We start from the raw sequence: 24,067 nt of genomic DNA, 5'->3' as shown, positions 1-24,067 counted from the left end.
AAAATTTAAAGTGTCTTCTGATTTGTTAGGTTTCACATTAAGTATTTTTTCATTCTTCTGTTTTGTTAGGTTTCACCTTCAAAGTTTTTTTTTAATGAGTCATCTGCTTTGTTAAGTTTAACCTTAAATATTGTTTTTCAAAGTGTCTTCTGTTTCGTTACGTTTCACCTTAGAAGTTTTTTTTCTCAGTGTCTTCTGTTTTGTTACGTTTCACCTTACAAGTTTTTTCAAAGTGTTTTTCTGTTACGTTTCACCTTCAAAGTTTTTTTTCAAAGTGTTTTCATTTTTGTTAGGTTTCACCTTAAATGTAATTTTTTTCAGTCTTATATTTGGTTAGGTTTCACCATAAAATTTGTTTTATTTCGGAGTGTCTTCTGCTTTCTTACGTTTCACCTTAAAAGTTTTTTTTATGTTTTTTCAGTATTTTCTGTTTTTTTAGGCTTCACCTTAATGTCTTTTTCAAAGTGTCTTCTGTTTTGTTATTTTTCATCTTGAAAGTTTGTTTACAATCAAAATTAGGGCAACCCTGAAAATCCATATAAAACCTAAGACATCAAGACAAAACTGTAAAATTTTGATCGGTCCGTAGAAATCCAGAAAAATCTCATAGACATCATAACTAATGTATAGAAATTTAGAGGAATTCATAGAACTAATAACTAATGCATAGAAATTCAGACGAATTCATAAGAATCTGGGCCAATCCTAGAAATCCAGACCAAACCAGAGAAATCAAGACAATACCGTAGAAATCAAGACCAAACTGCAGAAATCATGGCAAACCTCTAAATAAATCATCACCGATACATAGAAATCCCGACGACTTCATTAAAATCAAAACCAAACTGTAGAGATTCAGGCCATTCTCTTAAAATCCGGACTATTCTTGAAAATTAAGATCAAATTGTAGAACTCAGAGCCAACCTCAGAAATCCAGACCAAACCATACAAATCAAGACCAAACTCTAGAAATCATGGCCAACCTCTAAAAAAAATCATTACCAATACATAGAAATCCTGAAGAATTCATAGAAACCATAACCAATACATAGAAATTTGGAAAAATTCCATAGAAATCCTAAGCAATGCATAGAAATCCACACAAATTAATTAAAATCAGGTTCAACCCTAAAAATCCAGACCAAACCAAAGACATCAAGACAAAACTAAAGAAAATAATACCGGTTCATACAAATCCAGAAAAATCCTTAGAAATCATAACCATTGCATATAAATTCAGGGGTATTCATTTAAATCGTAACCAATGCATAGAAATCCAGACAAATTCATAAAAATCAGGTACAACCCTGGAAATCCAGAGCAAACCATAGAAATACAAACCAAACCATATAAATCATGACCAAACTGTGGAAATCATGGCCAGCCTCTAAAATAATCATTACTAATATATAAAAACCCCGAAAAATTCATAAGAATACAAGACCAAACTGCAGAAATTAAGGCCATCCTTTTCAAATCCGGACAAATCGAGACCAAACTGTAGAAATCAGGGTCAACCCTAGAGATCCAGACCAAATCATAGAAATCGAGACCAAACCTAAGAAATCAAGGCCGAACTGTAGAAAAAAGGGCCTACCTCTAAAAAGTCATGATCAGTATATAGAAATTCCAACGACTTCATAAAAATCGTAACGAATACATAGAAGTCTGGAAGAATTTATAGAAATCATAAGCAATGCATTGAAATCCACACAAATTCATAAAAATCAGGGTCAACCCTAAGAAATCCAGACCAAATCAGAGACATTAAGACAAAACTGTATTAAATATGACCGGTCAATAGAAATCCACAAAGAATAAACCAAATATTGTCGAGAACCAATTATAGAGTGCCAGTGGGGCCGCCGCATAAGAAAAAATCCAAAAACTATGTTCACTAGATTGCATGTCCGTTTAAGACATAAAAAAGTTCAAAAAAATCTGTCTTTTTTCATTCTAAGAAAAAAGAAGGACAAATCCTGGGGAGACTGGAGGGGTTAGCTAGAGGGGTAGGGGGTCCAGAGGGGGTGGGTTGGGACCCTTTCATGTTCATTACAATGCTATATCCTCTTCTAATTCATAACCAGAAAAAATATTTTAAAATGGGAGAATGGACCCTGTCACACTCATAAAACATATTCTACTATTATTCATGCTAAGGCTTGGGTTCAATAATAAGCCATGGACCGAAAACAAAAGTTTAAAAATAACTAGTAGGAAGAGATGCTTTTAAAAAAAAGTAACTTTTATATACACTGTCTAAACCCATAATTCCAGTAAATGCTCTTTGTAAACCACTCTTCCTGAATGGACCCGGTTCAAAATATACCACAGACTGAATTCAACAGCTCCATAGTAGGGTAAAGTGATTTTAAAACTTTATAATTCGCTAACTATAGGGGACTGTAAATGAATTTTGATAAACTGAAACTGTATTAGAAGTAGTCCCGCCAACCGCTAAGCATACAATGAAAAAAATATATCACGCTGGATAGAAAGAAAGAAGATCTGAGTATATCTTCATGGGACTTTTCTTTACCAGAAAATATTAATTTGGGCAATTATAGCGATATATTTGGCCAGTTTTGTGACACTGTTGAGGAAAAATTCACGTCTTATAGTCTAAAAGTTCCTTTAAGGAATCCTCGATCAAAAGATCAACACCCATAGCTCCCTGGTTAACATCGGGAGTCCTCAAGTCAATAAATAGGAAGCAGAACCTTTGGAAAGAATACAAAAACAGACCAAGTGATGCTAAATGAGGAGCATTTAAGTTGTACCGTAATATGCTGAAATCAATTATTCGGAGAGCTAAAACAGTATATTTTACAAAGAGATTCGTTGATTACGGTAAAAATATAAAGAAGACGTTGGACATGATTAAGGAAATTAGTCGGCCATCCAGAAAACTAGAAGGTCTCCCTAAGTCTCTTATGGTATACGATCAATTTATCACAGAAAAATGCCAAGTACGACATCATATGAACAAATTCTTTACGGAGATAGGGAAAAAAACTGCTAATAGCGTTTCCTACCACTCGGTGTCACAGACTTGGAAGCAGTTGCTAGGCTCTCCATGCTTGAAATCAATGTTGTTTGAGGACATTACGGTGCAGAAAATTACAAACATTGTTTTGTCTTGAAAGAATTCTTCAGCAGGTTTTGACAAAATTTCTGATAAAATAATTAAACATATCCTTCCATCGATTATCACCCCACTTTGCCATTTGATTAATAGGTCATTTCAAATAGGAGTATTTCCCCAACGTCTTAAATTGGCACGTGTAATAGCGCTCTTTAAAGGAGGTGACCGTGAGGATCCTCAGAACTATAGGCCGATCTCTCTTTTGTCAGTGTTCTCTAAGATATTTGAAAGACCAATGCTCAAACGTCTGGTGAGATTTCTTGAAGCCAATTTTTTTCCAATCAGCATCAGTTTTGGTTTCTCGCAAAGTATTCTACTGAACATGCTTGTAATAAACGTCTTTAGCTTATCTGACGATCTTCAGATTATAATCTTATTCCTGCATCCATTTTTCTTGATGTAAAGAAAACTTTTGACAGCCTTACACACAAGATCCTCATTGGTAAACTTTCTGATCATGGAGTGCGTGGGGAACCATTGTCTTGGTTCTCTTCTTACCTCACTGACAGATCTATCGCCATGGAAGATACAGACCAGGAAGTTCCAATTGAATACGGAGTGCCCCAAGGTTCTATTCTTGGGCCAGCCCTCTTCTTGATGTATATGAACGACCTCTACTTACTTCTTAACACCCCAATTACCAATGTTTTCTGTGGATTGTGTCACAAATGTTACTCTCAGGCTATGTCGGCGTCCACATCTGATAGTCGAGAAGAACTGGTAGCATTTTCAGATGACACTACTCTAGGTGCTGCAGCTCCAAATGAGTCATCCCTTATTCTAAAGCTTCAAGCAATGACTGAGAAGATACTTAATTGGTTTGACATAAATCAACTAGTTTTAAATGTAAAAAAGTCGTACCTTCTTATTGTTTCCCGTACAGGTGTGAGCTGTCCCAAAATTACTGACCTTCCTTTACCAAGAGGCTCCATACGTCGCCCCCTGGATCGATATGTGTGTTTCCTGGGAGTTCTTTTGGATGACAATTAATCGTTTAAGTGGCACGTTCAAGCAATAAGAGTGAAAATTTCCCGTGGACTTGGAATCATCCGTAAATTAAAGCGTTTATTTCCTTTTCCTATTCTCCGTCTTTTATATTTCTCTCTCATTTTCCCTTATATATGTTACTGTTCGTCTGTGTGGCTCTCTAAATTTCCTTCTGTACTTGCTACTGTTCATTTTATTCATGTGAAAGCGGTAAGAGTTCTCCAGTCGACTATACACTCCTGTTGATCTCCTTAAGATTAAAGATATTTATGTTATATCTCTATCTTCGTTGGCATATCAATTATTCCACGGAGATCTCCCATGTTGTTTTTCTGGACTACTTAAACTAGTAGGGGAAGTAAACTTGTATAGAGTGTGAAACTGGAAGGATGTGATAATTCCGGCTACTCCCTCGGTTCGTTCAGACTTTGGTCTGGTCGTGACTGTGGGACGTGCTTGGAACTTGGTTCCTGCTGAGATTCGTCAGTCCCGAACACTTGGCTCCTTTAAGAGACATATGAAGAGTTTCTTATGAAAGGTAAATATTAAGTAATTTTTAGTTGTTTTATGGTTTCACTTTTTTTTTTTGGGGGGGGGGGGTGTTTTGTTTTGTTGGCGTTGGAGCCCCAATGATGTAGAGAATTTTATTTTGTTATTTATTGTCGGGTGATACGAGGGTCACTGTTTCGTGTGGACTGTCCGTGAGTTGACTTCTTTTAAATAAATTTAAAGCATATTGCTCTGGAATTACAAATTTTTCTAACCTTAACCCATATTGGAGTGTTAATAACTCATTACAAGTGATAGATTCTTTGGCTATTGTTTCAGCTAAAAGAGTCGATTCATTTGATTTTAATACTCTGCATACAAATTTGGAACTTAGTTTAGTATTCGAAAAATTGAAAATGATCATAAAGAAATCTTTTCTTTTGTCTAATATTGGATTTTCGAAAATTGATACTTTTAATAAAAAAAACCCGATGGACGAATTTCTTTAGAAGTACTATTAATTCAAGATGTTATAGCTTGGATATGGTATGTGATTTATTGGAATTTGTTCTGTTTAATACTTTTATAAGATTTAATGGTAATTTATATGAACAAACTGTTGGCATTCCTATGGGTGGGAATACGAGTCCATTCATAGTGGAATTGTTTTTAAGTCAATTAGAATACGAATATATGATAAATAAAAATAGCCCAAGCAATGTAAAATATAACCTTTCAAATAATAAAAGATATCTAGACGATCTCTTAATAATAAATTGTGCAGAGTTTATTGAGATTTCAAAAAATATTTATCCACAAGAGTTAATTCTGGAGCCTAGCTATGGGAAAGGACACCCTGACCATTTCTTAAATTTAAATATTAATATTTCAGATAATAATAAATTAGTTTTTAAAATATATAATAAAACGGATGATTTTAATTTTGAAGATTTTCCATTCCTTGAAAGTAATATACATTCAAATATTACTTATTCAGCTTATTATTCCCAATTATTTAGGTATACAAAATTTGCAGTAATTACACAGATTTTAAAAATAGATGTAAAAAGCTTAGCCAAAAACTGATTTTAAGAGGTTTTTCTGCCAAAAAAATTAGTTGGCAATTTCAAAAATTTTGTTTTATGTATCATGAAATTTTACGTAAATATACAAAAATTTATAAAGAAACACTGTATTATATTTTAATATAGTTTCTCTTTCGCTTTTCTTTTCTGGAATTTTGAATTTGTACATTGTTTTCAAACCAGCTTGAAGAACTTTAAATCAGTAATTGGTTCCGGATACCAATAAGACACTTTGTTTTATGACTCACATATGGACCAGTCTTTGTTTGTTCCAGAATGGTCTTTGCTCAGTGACCTCTGAGATTTTAATAAGAAAAGAATGAAACTCAATTTGTGGGTAGTTTTGAATGGTTTCACTAGTATTCATGTATTTCACAAGTTTTATCTAACATAGGGATACCATAAAGATCTTATGGTAGAGGCTCCACTGTGCCAGGTAAAGAAAGTAAAGCCTCGAAACCTGTTAAGGCAGGTGGTATTTCTTCTGTTGATCCCTAATGGAAGTTACTACTTGGAAATATTTTGCTATATTTAAGGTGCGTTTGCTTGTGAATTTATAACGACTTACATTTATTGATGACGACTTTGCATGGATTTGGACATTTCGATTTGGTTGATGGTTCGGTTATACTGTTTTGTCCTAGGTAGTTGGATAGACGAGTAAGGTTAAAACCTCGTTCAAGTTCACATTTATCTCAATTACTGGATTAGGATGACAGTCATTTTCTTCTTCTTCTCTCTCTCTCAGTAATTCGTATGACAGTAATGAAACAAATTTAGAAATCATGGAAAATGAAATAGAAAAGGACAATCTGCAAGAAATGAGAAGAAGAATCTTTGATGAAATGGTGAGAAAAAGGGTAGGCTTATCAGTTTCCGCAGTGCATTAGAGTGATCAATATCACAAGAAACAATACAAACAAAGGACATCCTCTCCATTACAAAGAAAATCAGGAGCACAAGGAAGCTCTCACAAATGGAGGTTCAATATGACAGAAAAGAAAGTTCTAAAGATGAGACATAGACAAGATTGATATCTCTACTGAGGGCACTATCAAGAGAGAAAACGAAGAATTATTTTATGGAGCAGATTCAGAATGTCTAAAGTTGTTCAACGATGTTAATAATGTATAACAATGTATGAGACATATTTTTTATATTAATATTCTACATGTTATTATTTCATTAAAAATATATTATACATTACTTTGTTATATTTTCATTATTTTTAGGGTAAACTATCACCTCAAACGCTTAGAATATGTATTAAAAAATTGGAGATGTAAGAATACGAATTTTCAGAAATATAGACAATGGTAAAAGTTCTTTTAACCTATCTCATTATCATATCCTCTATGAGCCTGCTAGTAGTATTGTCTATATATCTGTAAACTCTTTTTCTTACATCTCCAACTTTTTAGTAGATATTCTAAGCGTTTGAGGTGCTAGCGTACCCTAAAAATAATGGATGTATAACAAAGTAATGTATAATATATTTTTAATGAAATAATGACATGTAGAATATTGATATAAAAAAATATGTTTCATTCTGGATCTGCTCCATAAAATAATTCAACGCGTTCTCTCTTGATAGTGCCCTCTGTAGAGATATCTATCTTGTCTATGCCTCTCCTTTAGATCTTTCTTTTCTGCTGTATCCTTTATATACATCCTTTTGTTAGAGCTTCCTTGTGCTCCTGATCTTCCTTGTAATAACAAACGATAACAAACGATATTTCGTTTGTTTGTATTGTTTCTTGTGATATTGATCACTCTCTCTCAATGCAGAAACTGATGAGCCTACCCTTTTCCTCACCATTTCATCAAAGATTCTTCTTCTCATTTCTTGCAGATTTTCTTTTTCTATTTCATTTTCCATGATTTCTAAATTTGCTGCATTACTCTCATACGAATTACTGAAGTCACGATAGTGGCCATTACAAATAGCACACTCTAAACAAAAAGATATTTCTAACTCAATACTTTGATCCATATTAAAATCTGCTATGTTGTTGATTAACGTAACTTTAGTTCTCAAATGATGCAACCGCGTGGTGTCAATAACCTACCATAGAGTACAAATAGGAAAGCCACGTCGTGTCTAAGAGCAAGCATAGAATGTGATTGGTACAGCCGCAAGCATATTTCATGTCGTTTTAAAGATACATAAAAAAAGTTTCCAAAAAAAATTCAGTCCAAAAAAAAGTGCTACTATAAACATTATTTTTCTAATAGTAAAAGTCACGACTAAGATCTATATCATTCTCGTTTTGAATTTGGCATATATTAAATGTGAATTTCTAATGTTTTAAGTATGTTTTATGTCATTCTAAGACATGCAGAAAAAGTTGAAAAAAATTATCATGTTAAAAAAATATAAAAAAGTTAAAAACAAAACTTCAAAAAAAAAGTATAAAAAATTGGGGGAGGGGGCCCAAAAGGTCGGAGGGAGGGGGCCCCTTGGAGATTGAGTGTAAGGGACCTTTGGAGGTTAAGGTTCTTGGTTGTTAGGGTCATTGGTGGTTGCGGTACTTGATGGTTCAAACCCATAATCATCTCACTATTTGATTTTTAAGGATTTCTAAGGATTGTTCTGAATTTCTTTATTAAAATTCTTTTCTCAGCATCTACATCTTTATTAGTATGAACTTTTTAGTATACTACAATGTTAAAGCATATTTATATTGATAACACTACTCAAATGGTTCAAACACTACCCTTAATGGTTCAAACCCATAATCATCTCACTAGCTGAATTCTAAGGATTTCTGAGGATTGTTCTGAATTTCTTAATTAAAATTCTTCTCTTGGCATCTATGTCTTTATTAGTATCAACTTTTAGTATACTACAATATTAAAGAATATTTTATATTGATAACACTACTCAAATGGTACTTGTGTATTATACAGAACACAGCCAAGAAGTAAAGCTAAGTCAAGTCCCATGATCACCTTGTCATCGTTAACCATTTACATAGATTGATACTAATGATGTTATTCCAAATTTATATTAAATTCCGTAAGAGTTACCACCATCTCCCCATGGGCTTACCTTAACTGGTAAGCAGTTAAACCCTTTTTACCACTTTCATCCAATCCAATTAAAAATATTATTGTGCTCTGTTTCACCCCTATTATTCAATCAACAATTAAGATCATTCAGAGCAGAGTTATGCAAATGGAATAGCTTTTCGTAAATTACATCTTTTTTGCGCAAATGATACAACTTTTTGATATCTATAATAATATATGCAATCATTAAACCTAACTGAAAAACTATTACACACTCAGCTTGGCTGTTAACTAGATAGGCTGTTAACCTCAGAAACCCGTCTCACAAGTCTTGTCCCGTTGAAACTGTAAACGTTTCGTGTTTTGTTTCCAGTAAAGTGCTACTTTTTAGAGTCTTACAAATTAAGGGAAATATTTCAAGTCATTTTATTTGAAGCAATATAATTTCAAGCAATGATAATTGTTTGTTTCAAGTTTCATCTTACCTCTCACACATATATATATATATATATATATATATATATATATATATATATATATATATATATATATATATATATATATATATATATATATATATATATATATTTATATATTTGGAGATTTTGGAGATTAAAATTTTGAAGAGTAAAAGGAACTTCGAATAAGTGGTGGGGATGAAGGGGCCAAAATTTGTGTCTCTGGTCTGGCTAAAAGTTTTTGTACTATTAGCCCTAGTGGAACTTAAGATATATTAACGGTGAAACAGTGAGATAAATCAAAAAATAGTATGTTTACACAAACATCAAAACATAATATCAGCAATATCTTGGGAACGACTTGTGGGACCGATTTGGAATTTTTAGTTTTATGTCACAAAACTACGGCTGATCGAATATTTTGACTGAATTTTCCAATATTTTTGACGAATATTTTGACTGAATGATTGACTGAAGATTTTGCCCAAAAGTTAAACTATTTTCAAACATTTTAGTTCTTGAGCAGAAAAAACTGAAAAATCTTAAAAAATATTCTTATAATGCTCCAGTACTAAAAGTATCTCAGTTAAAAAAAAAATTATCTAAAAAGAACTTTTCCAAAATATAGTTTCAATTAACAGTAGTCCTATAGAGCTATATTAAAAATTGAAACTAGCAGAAATAAAATTATGTAATGATTCAGACTTAGATGAACAGAAGTTACAATGAATAATCCTGTAAACTTTGATTTATACCCTCTTCTTTGTAAACACATATCCTTTAAATGAATTCAAAAGCGACAGTTAAATCATTTATTAATTCGTCAGTTTAAAGCATGGGTCGGCAACCTTTTGTTGTAAAAGGGCAAAAATTTGTCTTGGGGTTAATACGTAGGCCGCACTTATGTCACATGTTATTACACTTTAATATAGTATTGTATGTGCACCATAATGATTAGAGTATATTATCTATAATATTCATATACAAATATTTTAGGTTTAAAATAAAACCCTTAATGTATATTTTTACGACATTTATTATAGTTAATACAATCAATGAGATTTTTTGTTGTTGCATTTGACTTACTATTTCTTTTTACATTAGCTTGCATTTTTTAGTAGAGACCCGCAGTATTGCGTCTAAATGTACATCCGATTACCGATTATCCGATTATCTGAAACAATGTTTCTATTTTCCATAACTCAGAATTGAAAAGTTTGCTCACAAATATATGTCCTACCAAACATAGTAATTATTTGCCGAGCCTTTTTAAATCCTTTTAGTTTTCAGAGGGCAAACTTCCATAGAAATCCACCAAGTTTGTTTTTTCCTTAAAAGCTATTTTAAGTGTAGTATCACTTTGCAAATCTATCGCGTTGCTTTGCGATTCACTTAGTACTTTATTAATATCCACTACGAAGGGGTTTTCAAAAATATCCATCTTACATGAGATCTTTTTTAAATCAGCAAACCACATATATATATATATATATATATATATATATATATATATATATATATATATATATATATATATATATATATATATATATATATATATATATATATAGTGAGTGTGTGTGAGTGAGTGAGTGAGTGAGTGAGTGAGTGAGTGAGTATGTATGTATGTATGTATGTATGTGTGTGTGTGTATGTGTATATATATATATATATATATATATATATATATATATATATATATATATATATATATATATATATATATATATATATATATATATGATATATATATATATATATATATATATATATATATATATATATATATATATATATATATATATATATATATATATATATATATATATATATATATATATATATATATATATATATATATATATATATATATATATATATATATATATATATATATATATATATATATATATATATATATATATATATATATATATATATATATATATCAGTGGGTAATCTTCCACTCACCCATTTCAAAGATTCAAATTTCATTTTCTTTATACTTTAATATTAAGGAATTTCTCAGAGTAATGTTCTGCAAAAGACTTACACTGGGTTATATAAATGAAAAAGACTACCATCATACGGCTCAATTTCATGTTGTCTCGCTTTTCTTCCACATATGCTGAAATCGTTTGCAAATTCATAACAGACAGGTGCAACTGTTTTTGTAGTGAGTACTGTTTGATCTATGGTGATTGTAAGAAAGGGATGGCGCCGCAATAAGAGACAACTAATTGGATCAAGAAGTACCAGTGTGGTGCAAAAGAAGATAAACATCTGAAAGCATAAAAAATGATAGAAGTGAAAAAAGGTCCTAATTTTAGCGTATTGACATGTCAAAAACTCTTATTTCTTGAAACTAAATGTATTCTAGAAGTTAAAATTATGTAAATCGGCTGGACAGTTATTCATGCGTCACAGGCTAAATATTGTCGAGCTTGCTGAAATTTAAGTGCCTTTTTTAGAAACTGAAAGGAGTTTTAGGGCAACCAGGCTCCCTTCTGTGACCTTGCATACTTTGGTCATACTTTCAACTTTGGTCAGCTAGGAGCTTTTACAAGTTGTTCCCTAGACCAAGAATCCCAGGGCTTCCCAAAGGTATATTTTTGATACGACAAGCATACCTGAGTAACTCGCAAGATATTATGTGCACCAGAGTTTTCAAGTCATCTGTAATATCTCGGGAATGGCTTTGGGGATCAAGCTGAAACTGTCTGGGAGAATTAAGGATCGAATTAAACCGATATCAAATTTTTATTTAGGGGAGGGGATAGAGGTAAATCAAATGACACTGTGTACATCCAGGTCATCAAAATAGCATTTGTGTAATATTTTTAGAACGCCTTATAGTTTGAAGTTAAAACTTAAATGCACTGTTAGGACAGAGGGGGGGGAATGGAGCAAGGGACTTCAAATTTTGCGTCTGAGGGTGCGGGCAGGCAATTTTTGTGTTTCATCCACAAAAAAAATCATTGCACTATAAGCTCTTATGAGTCTCCTGATCTCTGCCTAGGTACATCAAGAGACACTATGTTCTAACATGTCGTCAAAATAGTGTATCGACAATAAATTGGGAAGGCCTTGAGGTATCGGATTAAAACTTTCTGGGAGTATTTTAAGGGGGATGGAGGTAAATGGACTTTTGAAGTATGTATTGGGGAGGAAATTTATTGATAGGTCAAAAGATACTATGTGCATCCAGGTCGGGAAAATTTTACATCGGTAAAATCTTCGAAACAGCTTGGGAGATGGGAGTTGAAACTTCTAGATCATCGAAATAATATATCTGCAATATCTTAAGAATTGATTTGTGAATGAAGTTGCAACCTCTAGGTACTGTTGAGGAAAGAAAGGAAGAGGATGGGGCAATGGGACTTCAAATTTTGATTTAAGAGGAGACGAGGGGGTTAAAGTTTTTGTCTCTCGTGCGCTAAAACGATTTTCACTATATGCTCCAAGGGGACTTGTAACCCACGCCCAGTTTTTCATCGGGGTAAATCAAAATACATTTTATGTTGTTAAGTTACCAAAATGGTGTATACGCTACATCTTTGGAACGGCTTGGGACATCAAGTTGAAACTTTCAGGGAGTGTTGACGGGGGTAAACTGGACCTTGAACTATGTCGCTGGAGGAGTCGGTAAAATTAAATCAGTGACGCACGTGCATCCATACCTTTAGAATACTATACCCTGTTTCAATACCGTGTGCAATACCTTGGGAACAGATTGGGAGTAAGAGAAAGACAGGGGAGGGATAGAGGGACTCCCGATTTTGGGATTTGGGATCAACTAAAATTGTTATGTCCCCAATCAGCATAAGCATTCTTGCACTTTAAATCCTAATGGGAATAAAATTTTTCTCACGTCTAAGTAGTGAGGCAAAACCCTTAAGAACAGAAAATTTTGCAAACAATTCTAAAATTAACCAAAAATAATACTATGTCAACTAAAAACAGACGAAAATTGTTTTAAAAGCAATATTTTCGAAAATAATTGTTTTTCAAAGAAATGTAAAGAGCTATGTTAAAACTTAAGACGCGCAGAAATAAAGTCCTATAATGTTTCAAATTTAAAACAAATAGAAATTAATATGAATGAATAAATTAAACCCAAATGAACATAAATCAAAACGAATAATCGCGTGTTGTTCTAAAACATAATTAGTCTTTTAACAACATTTATGTTAATATTTGCTGTTTATTTTATGACAAATAAATAACACTCGGTTCGAAATATAAATTGCTCTCATGCAGCACAAATGGCGCTTAGTCTTTGCACGGCTTATCTGTGGTACATAAGTCCCTAGAAATCAAAGTTTCATGTAACTAAGTTTTATTAACCTGAGGCTTGATGAAATTTCATACAGTTGTTTACAATTTTCCATCAGCCATTACGAAGGAGGGCTAGTGGCTCTTTGTGTATATTAAATAAAAAAAAAGTTTTTTAACTGAAAGTAAGGAGCGACATTAAAACTTAAAACGAACAACAATTATTCCGTATGTGAAAGAGCCTGTCCCCTCCTCAACGCCTCGCTCTTTACGCTAAAGTTTTTCTTATTGTTTTAAAAAATAAAGTTGTGAGACAACTTTAGCGTAAAGAGCGAGGCGTTGAGGAGGGGACAGCACCTTTCATATACGAATAATTTCTGTTCGTTTTAAGTTTTAATGTCGCTCCTTACTTTCAGTTAAAAAACTTGTTTTTTTATTTAATTTCTGAACGTTTTTCAACTAATGCAGGTTCGAATTTGGGTTACCGTAGATGAATAATTAAAACGGAATTTGCATATTAATTTTACTTTTTTGGCTAAATGGCTTTCTCGAAATTTTGTTCTGACGTAACTTACGAATTAACTTACGTAGCGAACTTGTATATTCGTATATTTTTATTACGCATATTAGGGAATTCATCCCCTAGTCAATACCTTGCTCTTTACGCTAAAATTCAAATTTTGTTCCAATTCTTTAAGAATAACCTCTTAATCACAAAAGCCGTTAATTAGAATAAATAGCTCTGATGAAAGTGCAAAAATAGCCTTGCAAACAATCTGACGTAACTTACGAACTAACTTACGTAACGAACTTATATATTCGTAAATTTGTATTACGTGTATTAGGGGATCCGGCCCCTAGTCAATACCTCGCTCTTTACGCTAAAATTCAAATTTTGTTTCAAATTTCAAATCGAATGAGCCTGTTTTGAACCTTCAAAATTCAAATGTGAAAAGAATTCAATATTTATAAGGCCCTTAGAGACATATCCTACAAAATGTGAAATATCTCCTTTTCTTAAGAAGTGAATGAATCTCCAGATGATTAAGGATATAACCTCTGATTTTCCCGGGGTGAAAGCCCCTCTAATATTGCGGATATGATTTTTTATGGATATTTATACTTAATTTCGAAAACCAAATACTTTAAACGAGCTCGTTTTCTCGAGACATTTCTATGCAAAATTAAAATTTTGATTAAAGAATCGTGTTTGAGAAGAAACAGATACTAAATTTATAAAAGCAATTTTTTTTCAAACTTAAGTTAACAGAGTAACTTAAACTTAAAACAAACTTACAAAAACTGTTACTTGTTTGTGACTTAAAACAAAAGAAAGCATCCCGTATATAAGAAGGGCTGCCACTTCCTGGCTCCCTCGCTCCTTAGTAGTGTGCTATCTATTCGTCCGAGGACGGATTGTATAAAGCTAGCAAACACGTTATATTTGTAACTAGATATTCAGGGACGAGATTCTATAAAGCGACCAGACAAGTTTTCTAGGTTCATGGGCCAAGCTGATCACATTTCCTGTCTTAATGTATACGAAGTGTAATCCATAGCGTTGAATGTCCTACCAGAAAAAATACCAGTTTTGGCCAAAGGCTAATATATTCAATTTTTTAGCATAAAATAATGTTTCTACTAGCAATACAGCCAAGCTGGACATGTTTCTGAGTCAAAACTTGTCAAACAGATTAATAACCTGTATCTTATAGGTATCAGGGATCTCGTCCGGTATCGATTACATTATTTAGCTGTTTCAAAGTATCTTAGTTGGATAGTTCTGGTCTGAAGGGGCTTAATTGATGATTTGAACAATAGGATTTTTTAGTCATTAGTACATGTAGAGTATCGAGAACTGCTTACCAGTTAAGGTAAGACTGAGAGGATGGTAAGTCTAACACAATTTAATATAAATTTTTGGAATAACATCATTGGTATCAATCTATGGAAACGGTTAGCGATGACAAGAAGATTTTGTGACTTAGCTTTACTTCTTGGCTGTGCTCTGTATAATACACGAATACCAATAGAGCAGTGTTAACAATATAAAATATGCTTAGCATTGGAGTATGCTAAAAAGTTGAAACTAATAGAGTCGTAGGTGCCAAGAAAAGATCTCGTGACTTGACCTAGCTTTCACTTCTCGGCCGTGTTCACTATAATAATACACAAGTACATATTGAGGGATTGGGTAATGTATAATATTCTGTAGCAATGGAGTATACTAAAAAGTTGAAACTAATCAAGTTGTAGATGCCGAGAAAAGAATTTTAATATAGAAATTCATGACAATCCTTAGAAATCCTTAGAAATCAACTAGTAAGATGGTTATGGATTTGAACCATCGAGGACCGCAACCATCAGTGACTCTAACCACCAAGGACTTACCCTTCAAGGGCTCCCTCTCATTAACCTCCAAGTGGCCCCCTCCCTACAACTTTTTCTCAAAATAACATAAAATATGTATGAGGCTTGCCAATATAAATATGCTTTAGCATTGGAGTATGCTAAAATTTGAAACTAATAGAGTCGAAGGCGCTAAGAAAAGATCACGTGAATTGACCTAGCGTTTACTTCTCGGCTGTGGTCGCTATAATACACAAGTACATATAGAAGGATGGGGGTAATGTATATTATTCTTTAGCAATGGAGTATGCAAAAAGGGTTGAAACTAATAAGGTTGTAGATGCCAAGAAAACAATTTTAATATAGAAATTCAGGACAATCCTTAAGAATCTTTAAAAAACCAACTAGTGAGATGGTTATGGATCTGAACCATCAAGGACCGCAACCATCAATGACTCTAACCACCAAGGACCTCAACCTCCAAGAGCTCCCTCTCCCCAACCTCCAAGTAGCCCCCTCCTTCCAACTTTTTCTCAAAATGACATGAAATATGCTTGCGGCTTGCCAATATAAAATATGCTTTATAATTGGAGGATGCTAAAAATTTGAAACTAACAGAGTCGTAGGTGCTAAGAAAAGATCACGTGACTTAACTTGGCTTTACTTCTTGGCTGCGTTCTGTATAATACATAAATACCAATTGAGCAGTGTTGCCAATATAAAATATGCTTTAGCATTGGAGTATGCTAAAAAGTTGAAACTAATAGAGTCGTAGGCGCCAAAAAAGATCACGTGAATTGACCTTGCTTTCATTTCTTGGACGTGCGGAAAAAATTAGAATCGAACTGTAACTTTTTCTTTTCATTGAGAAAATTCAGAAGAGAAGACTCTAACCACCAAGGACCTCAACCTCTAAGGGACCCCTCTTCCCGACCTCCAAGGAGCCCCCTCCCTCCAAGTTTTTCTCAAAATGACATGAAATATGCCTGCGACTGTACCAATCATACTCTATGCTTGCTCATAGACACGGCACGGCTTTCCCAGTGGTACTTTATGTGCGGTTATCGACACTACGCGGCTGTCCTATTTGAGAAATAGAGTTATATCAATCAAGAATATAGTAGATTTTAACATGGAACAATGTTTTGAGTTAGAAATATCTTCCCATATCTGTTTTTTTTTTCACGCTAAGGATAATGCACGATTTGGTAATTGAAAGTTTAGGTCGTCATGGAGCCTGGAATGCGATATGAGAATCCCTAAGTGGTTTTGAAAATTTCATCTGTCTTTATAGACAGATTCCTGAATCTGTCAGTCAACACTAGACTTTAACATTTTGAGTTTGTCATTGTTTTTGTGAAGCCAAAATTCACCCACTTTGCGCCGAATTTCTTTGAGATGCGTGATATCGACGCAATGCGCCAATTTGAAAAATTCAATGCGCAATCAACTCAAAAAAAGCTCACAAATGGCAAAAATGCGCGCAACTTGGCAACACAGCCTTCGTGATTATTGTTGTTGTTGTTTGGGGTTTGACGCGTTTGACCAATCGGTAATTTGCGTTCGTATCACTCAATGATTCTTTGCCTTCAATATTCATTGAGCCAGATCAGGTATCACTTTTTGTGCTATTGGTTGGGGGTTATGCACCTGCAGCAAATGCCTGCGTTGAAAAACAGGAATCAGGCTAATTCAGCTGTGCTTTGTCATAAAACAATTAAAACACATTTATAACACAATTAAAATAAATAATGCAAATATACATCATTCCTGTCATTTACACCTAATATAAAAAACAGCTGATAAAACATAGATTAAAAAAAAGACTAAGTGTGATGACTCTAAGATGAGCTAAAATAGTGGTAAAAAAAGAAAAACAAATCTTAAAGGGAATGAACCAAACCAGTTGTCTTAACAAATCTACCTAAAAGGTTTGTGCTTAGTTTTCTAGCCCAAGGAGGAGACGTGTGATGTCCCAGAACAGAGCGCACTGTGAATGCCTTAAATGCCTTCTCACAGCAATTCCTTAGTATTATGGGTATGAAAAGAACCGAGCCAAGCCTCTTCTTCCTCCAAAATGTTTGAACTGATTGAAGACAGGAATTCAGTACCAGGAATAGGGGTTTGAGTGATCATACCCAGATGGGAGGCTTGTTTTGCAGCCTGGTCTGCTAATTCATTTCCTTTTATACCGCAGTGTGCTGAAACCCATATAAATAGGACTGATATACTTTTTCTTGCAAGTTATGAAGCCAAATTTTCAATCTCCGTGGCAACATTTCTTGCTTGGTTTTGCTGGTGTGAAAGGTAATCCAGAGCTGACAGCTGAATCAGTGCAGACAATAGGGACCTTTCTTTTACTCATCTTTGTGCTAAGATCTTACATCTTTTGACAAAGAACGCTTAAAAGTGAAATCTTAGCACTAAGATCTTGCATCTTATAGCGTTCTTTTGCAAACGTCTTTCATCATTCTGCTCTGATCAGCGGTCTAAGAACAATGATGAGTATATCATCAGTAGAGAGGGGTCAGGAGGTACAAACAGGGCTCCTTATATGGGCATAGAATACTGACAGGGCTCCTAATATGGGCATAGAGTCATTAGGGAGAATACGTGTCTAATGGGGTCAATGACCTCTTTTTCCAAGGTCGATTTATTTGATGTTTCTATGTGTAATAACTCCGGGACGAAGGTTGCACATGCGCATTGAATTCTAACGGGAACAATGTTATTGATCTAGGACTCGAGGGAGAAGTGAATTTCCGAGAACTTGATTGCGTAATCAAAGTGTGTCAACAACAACAACATCGACCTTGACATTCGCTGAGAGCGTGCACTTACAACAACAACAACATCGACCTTGGAACACCTGTGCTGTCGACCTCAATTCACCTATCGTGAATCAATAATTCCCCTTAGAAACAACAAATTAATTTCCCCTTTCTTGACAGATCAATCAATCAATGACATCATCTGTCAGACTTTAAAAATTTTCGCCTAGAAACATTTCTCCAGGAATAGATCCAAATCATTAATGTCTTTGCCTCGGGAACAACTCTTTTGGTCGAACTCCAAAGGATATTAATAACCAAAGGCCATGGAAACAATAAGGCAAGAAACATCTTAGCGATGAATTGTTTTAGCGCGCGAAAAGGTTTCATATTAATTTGAAATGCTTTAGCGCAGAGATGCCAATAACAAAGGAACACGCTGAATTTACGTTTAGGGATTATTTGGGCGAAACCGTTTTAGACAGGTTATGGAACTATTTCGGCGAAACGGTTAGAGACATTTTAAAAGATGATTTTTGATGAGATTTTAGAAGAGGTTTTGAGTGTGGTCGTTATAATACACAAGTTTCATTTGAACAGTGTTGTGAGGTCCTCTAACCCAACCCCAAAGGGTTCCAATCCTCCTACCCCAACCCCGAAGGAAGCCCCCGGTCCTCAAAGGCCCCCAAGCTCCCAAAGGCCCTCCACCAGTCCCCAAATGTCCCCCAGGCCCCCAACTGCCCCCCCGGACACTCAAAGGCCCCCCAAGCTCCCAAAGGGCCACCGGCGCCCCAAAGGCCCACCCAGACCCCCAAATGCCATCCCCGGGCCCCCCAAAGGCACATCGAGCTCCCAAAGGACCAACGGTGTCCCAAAGGCCCTCCACCGGTCTCGAAATGTCCTCCAGGCACCCAAAGGCCCTCCCGGCACCCCAAATGCCTCCTCCCACCCTCACAAGCCCTCCCCCGCCCCCCCAAGCCCCCCCCCCCCTCCCCCAACGTCCCCCACAGCTCCCAAAGGACCACCGGCCCTCCAGGGCCCCACCAACCCGCAACCGCTCTCCCCCAGCACCCGTCTTTCGTTGATGTGTGTTGTCTGAAACCTATGATTTGGGATGTGTAGTTTGCTACTTCAGGCTTTTCTGAGCTAAGGTTTCCTAGTATTTCCTAGGTGAATGTTGTCTGAAACCAATAGTTTGGGATGAGTAGTTTGCTATTTCAGGCTTTTATGAGCTAGGTTTCTTAGCCTTTCGTTGGTGTGTGTTGAGTGAAACTTATGATTTGGGATATGTAGTTTGCTATTTCTTACTTTTCTGAGTTTGATTTCTTAGTCTTTCATAGGTGTGTGGTGTCTGAAACCTATGATTTGGGATGTGTAGTTTGCTATTTTCAACTTTTCTGAGCTGGATTTCTTAGACTTTCTTAGTTATGAGTTGTCAGAAAATTATGATTTGGGATGTATAGTTTGCTATTTCAGGCTTTTCTGAGCTAAGGTTTTCTAGTATTTCGTAGGTGAATGTTGTCTAAAACCAATAGTTTGGGATGAGTAGTTTGCTATTTTTGACTTTTCTGAGCTAGGTTTCTTAGTCTTTCGTTGGTGTGTGTTGACTGAAACCGATGATTTGGGATATGTAGTTTGCTATTTTTGACTTTTCTGAGCTGGATTTCTTAGTCTTTCATGGGTGTGTGTTCTATGAAACTTATGATTTGGGATGGGTGGATTGCTACTTTTGACTTTTCTGAGCTGGATTTCTTAGCCTTTCATAGGTGTTTGTTGTCTGAAACCTATAGTTTGGGATGACTAGTTTGCTATTTTTGACTTTTCTGAGCTAGGTTTTTTAGCCGTTCATAGGTGAGTGTTGTCTGAAACCTATGATTTGGGATATGTAATTTGCTATTTCCGACTTTTCATAACCGGATTTCTTAGTCTTTCGTAGGTGTGTGGTGTCTGAAACCTATGATTTGGGGTGTGTGGGTTGCTATTTTTTTGACTTTTCTGAGCTGGATTTCTTAGCCATTCGTAGGTGTGTGTTGACTGAAACCTATGATTTGGGATGGTTAATTTGCTATTTTTGACTTTTCTGAGCTAGATTTCTTAGCCTATCATATGTGTGTCCTTTCAGAAAATTATGATTTGGGAGGTGTAGTTTGCTTTTTGGACTTTTCAGAGCTAGGATTCTTAGTCACTCATAGGTGTTTGTTGTCTGAAACTTCGAGTTTGGGATGAGTAGTTGGCTATTTCAGACTTTTCTGAGCTAAGGTTTCTTAGTATTTCGTAGGTGAATGCTGTCTGAAACTTATGATTTGGGATATGTAAATTACTATTTCGGGCTTTTCTGAGTTGGATTTCTTAGTCTTTCATAGGTGTGTAGTGTCTGAAACCTATGATTTGGGATGTGTAGTTTGCTATTTTCGACTTTTCTGAGCTAGGTTTCTTAGCCTTTCATAGGTATGTGTTGTCAGAACATTATGATTTGGGATGTGTAGTTTGCTATTTCAGGCTTTTCTGAGCTAAGGTTTTCTAGTATTTCGTAGGTGAATGTTGTCTGAAACCAATAGTTTGGGATGTGTAATTTGCTATTTCCGACTTTTCATAACCGGATTTCTTAGTCTTTCGTAGGTGTGTGGTGTCTGAAACCTATGATTTGGGATGTGTGGGTTGCTATTTCAGGCTTTTCTGATTTGGATTTCTTAGTCTTTCATAGGTGTGTAGTGTCTGAAACCTATGATTTGGAGTGGGTGGATTGCTACTTTTGACTTTTCTGAGCTGGATTTCTTAGCCTTTCATAGGTGTTTGTTGTCTGAAACATATAGTTTGGGATGACTAGTTTGCTATTTTTGACTTTTCTGAGCTAGGTTTCTTAGCCGTTCATAGGTGAGTGTTGTCTGAAACCTATGATTTGGGATATGTAATTTGCTATTTCTGACTTTTCATAACCGGATTTCTTAGTCTTTCGTAGGTGTGTGATGTCTGAAACCTATGATTTGGGGGTGTGTGGGCTGATATTTTTTGACTTTTCTGAGCAGGATTTCATAGCCATTCGTAGGTGTGTGTTGACTGAAACCTATGATTTGGGATGGTTAATTTGCTATTTTTGACTTTTCTAAGCTAGATTTCTTAGCCTTTCATAGGTGTGTCCTTTCAGAAAATTATGATTTGGGAAGCACACAAAAACTTACATATGCACACGAAAACTTACATGCACACAAAAACTTAAATGCACACAAAAACTTACACACACACACACACAAACACACAAAACTTACACACACACACACACGAAAACTTACACACACACGCCAAAACTTACACACACACACAAACTAACACACGCACACACATACACACACACACAAAAACTTACACATGAACACAAAAAAAACTCACACACACACACACACAAAAACTTACACACACACACACTCACAAAACTTACACATACACACACGAAAACTTAAACACACACGCCAAAACATACACACACAAAAACTTAAACATGCAAACTAAAAATTACACACACACACACACGAAAACTTACACACACACTCAAAAACTTAAAAACACACACACACACAAACAAAAAAACAGACACACACACACAAACACAAAAACAAAAGCAAGCGCACGAAAACAAAAATTCACACAAAAACTAACAAGCACACAAAAACTTACACACACACACACACACAAACAAACACACAAACACAAAAAAAAACACACACACACACACACTAAAAATTACACACACACAAAAACTCACACACACACACACACACATACACAAAAACTTACACATGAACACAAAAAAAAACTCACACACACACACGCCAAAACTAACACACACACAAAAACTTACACACACACACACACACATACACAAAAACTTACACATGAACACAAAAACTCACACACACACACGCACAAAAACTTACACACACACACACACACACACACAAAACTTACACACACACACACGAAAACTTACACACACACGCCAAAACTTACACACACAAAAACTTACACACACACACACACACACACACACACACTACACACACATACACAAAAAACTTACACACACAAAAAATTACACACACACACACACACACACACACACACACACACAAACTTACACAAACACACAAAAACTTATATACACACGCAATAGCTTAGACACACAAAAACTTACACACACACACACAAACTTACACACACTCACAAAAAATTACACACACACACAAAAACTGAAACACACACACGAAAGAATACTTACACACACACGCAAAAAAAATCAAACACGAAAAAAAAAATACAAACACACAAACACAAACAAACAAAAAAACTTAAACAAGCAAACGAACAAAAAGAATAACGAAAAAACTAATACACACACACCCGAAAACATATACACACACGTCAAAACTTACACACACAAGAGCTTAGACACACAAAAACTTACACACACACACACACACAAAACTTACACCCACACGCAAAAACTTACACACACACACACACACAAACTAACACACACAAAAACTGACACACACACACACACACACACACACAAACTTACACCACACACACAAAAACTTACACACACACAAACACTACACACACACAAAAACTTACACACACACACACACACGAAAACTTACTCACACACACAAAAACTTACACACACACACACTCAAAAACTTACACACACACACAAAACTTACACACACACACACACACACACACACACAAACACACACACACAAACCTACATATGCACACGAAAACTTACATGCACATAAAAACTTACACACACACGCAAAAACCTACACGCACACACAAACACACACACACACACACACACACACACACACACAACACACACACACACACACACACAAACTTACACACACACACACACACACACACACACACACACACACACACACACACACACACACACACACACACACACACACACACACACACACACACACACACACACACACACACACACACACACACACACACACACACACACACACACACACACACACACACACACACACACACACACACACACACACACACACACACACACACACACACACACACACACACACACACACACACACACACACACACACACACACACACACACACACACACACACACACACACACACACACACACACACACACACACACACACACACACACACACACACACACACACACACACACACACACACACACACACACACATGAATTTCTATCGTGAAATGCAAGAGTTGGAATATTTCAGTAGTGACTTGCTGTGCTTTACCTTCTCACAGTTACATTCTCTTGATTTTTCGAAGTTCATTTTGAATTTCTGTCATGAAATGCAAGAGTTGGAAAATTGGGGATCTTAGTCCACCAGCCAGAATGGTGGAAATCCACTAGCTCAATATTGGGGTCTCAGTCCACCAGCCTGAATGGTGTAAATTCACTAGCTCAG

General features: G+C 35.2%; 1 protein-coding gene across 4 annotated transcripts in view; it reads right to left on the bottom strand.

Moving 5' to 3' along the window:
• LOC148951547 (carbonic anhydrase 2-like) overlaps positions 1 to 24,067 on the bottom strand; it is a 172,201-nt gene that overhangs the window by 85,057 nt on the left and 63,077 nt on the right. For 2 of the 4 annotated variants that reach the window (XM_089091101.1, XM_089091102.1), the window contains exon 2: positions 11,230 to 11,459. The exons of 1 other annotated variant lie outside the window; for it this stretch is intronic. In XM_089091101.1, the coding sequence (XP_088947227.1) occupies positions 11,230 to 11,459 (230 nt within the window). Of the gene's footprint in view, positions 1 to 11,229; positions 11,460 to 24,067 lie in introns of those variants that run through there. One more of the 4 variants, XM_089091104.1, reaches the window with a different exon arrangement.

This window comes from Artemia sp. Qi Xiang Cuo, chromosome 6, assembly GCF_049724085.1.
Source record: "Artemia sp. Qi Xiang Cuo chromosome 6, ASM4972408v1, whole genome shotgun sequence".
NCBI classification, from domain to species: domain Eukaryota; kingdom Metazoa; phylum Arthropoda; class Branchiopoda; order Anostraca; family Artemiidae; genus Artemia; species Artemia sp. Qi Xiang Cuo.
The sequence above is the reverse complement of the archived record's forward strand: the minus strand, read 5'-3'. Positions and strand labels throughout refer to the sequence as shown.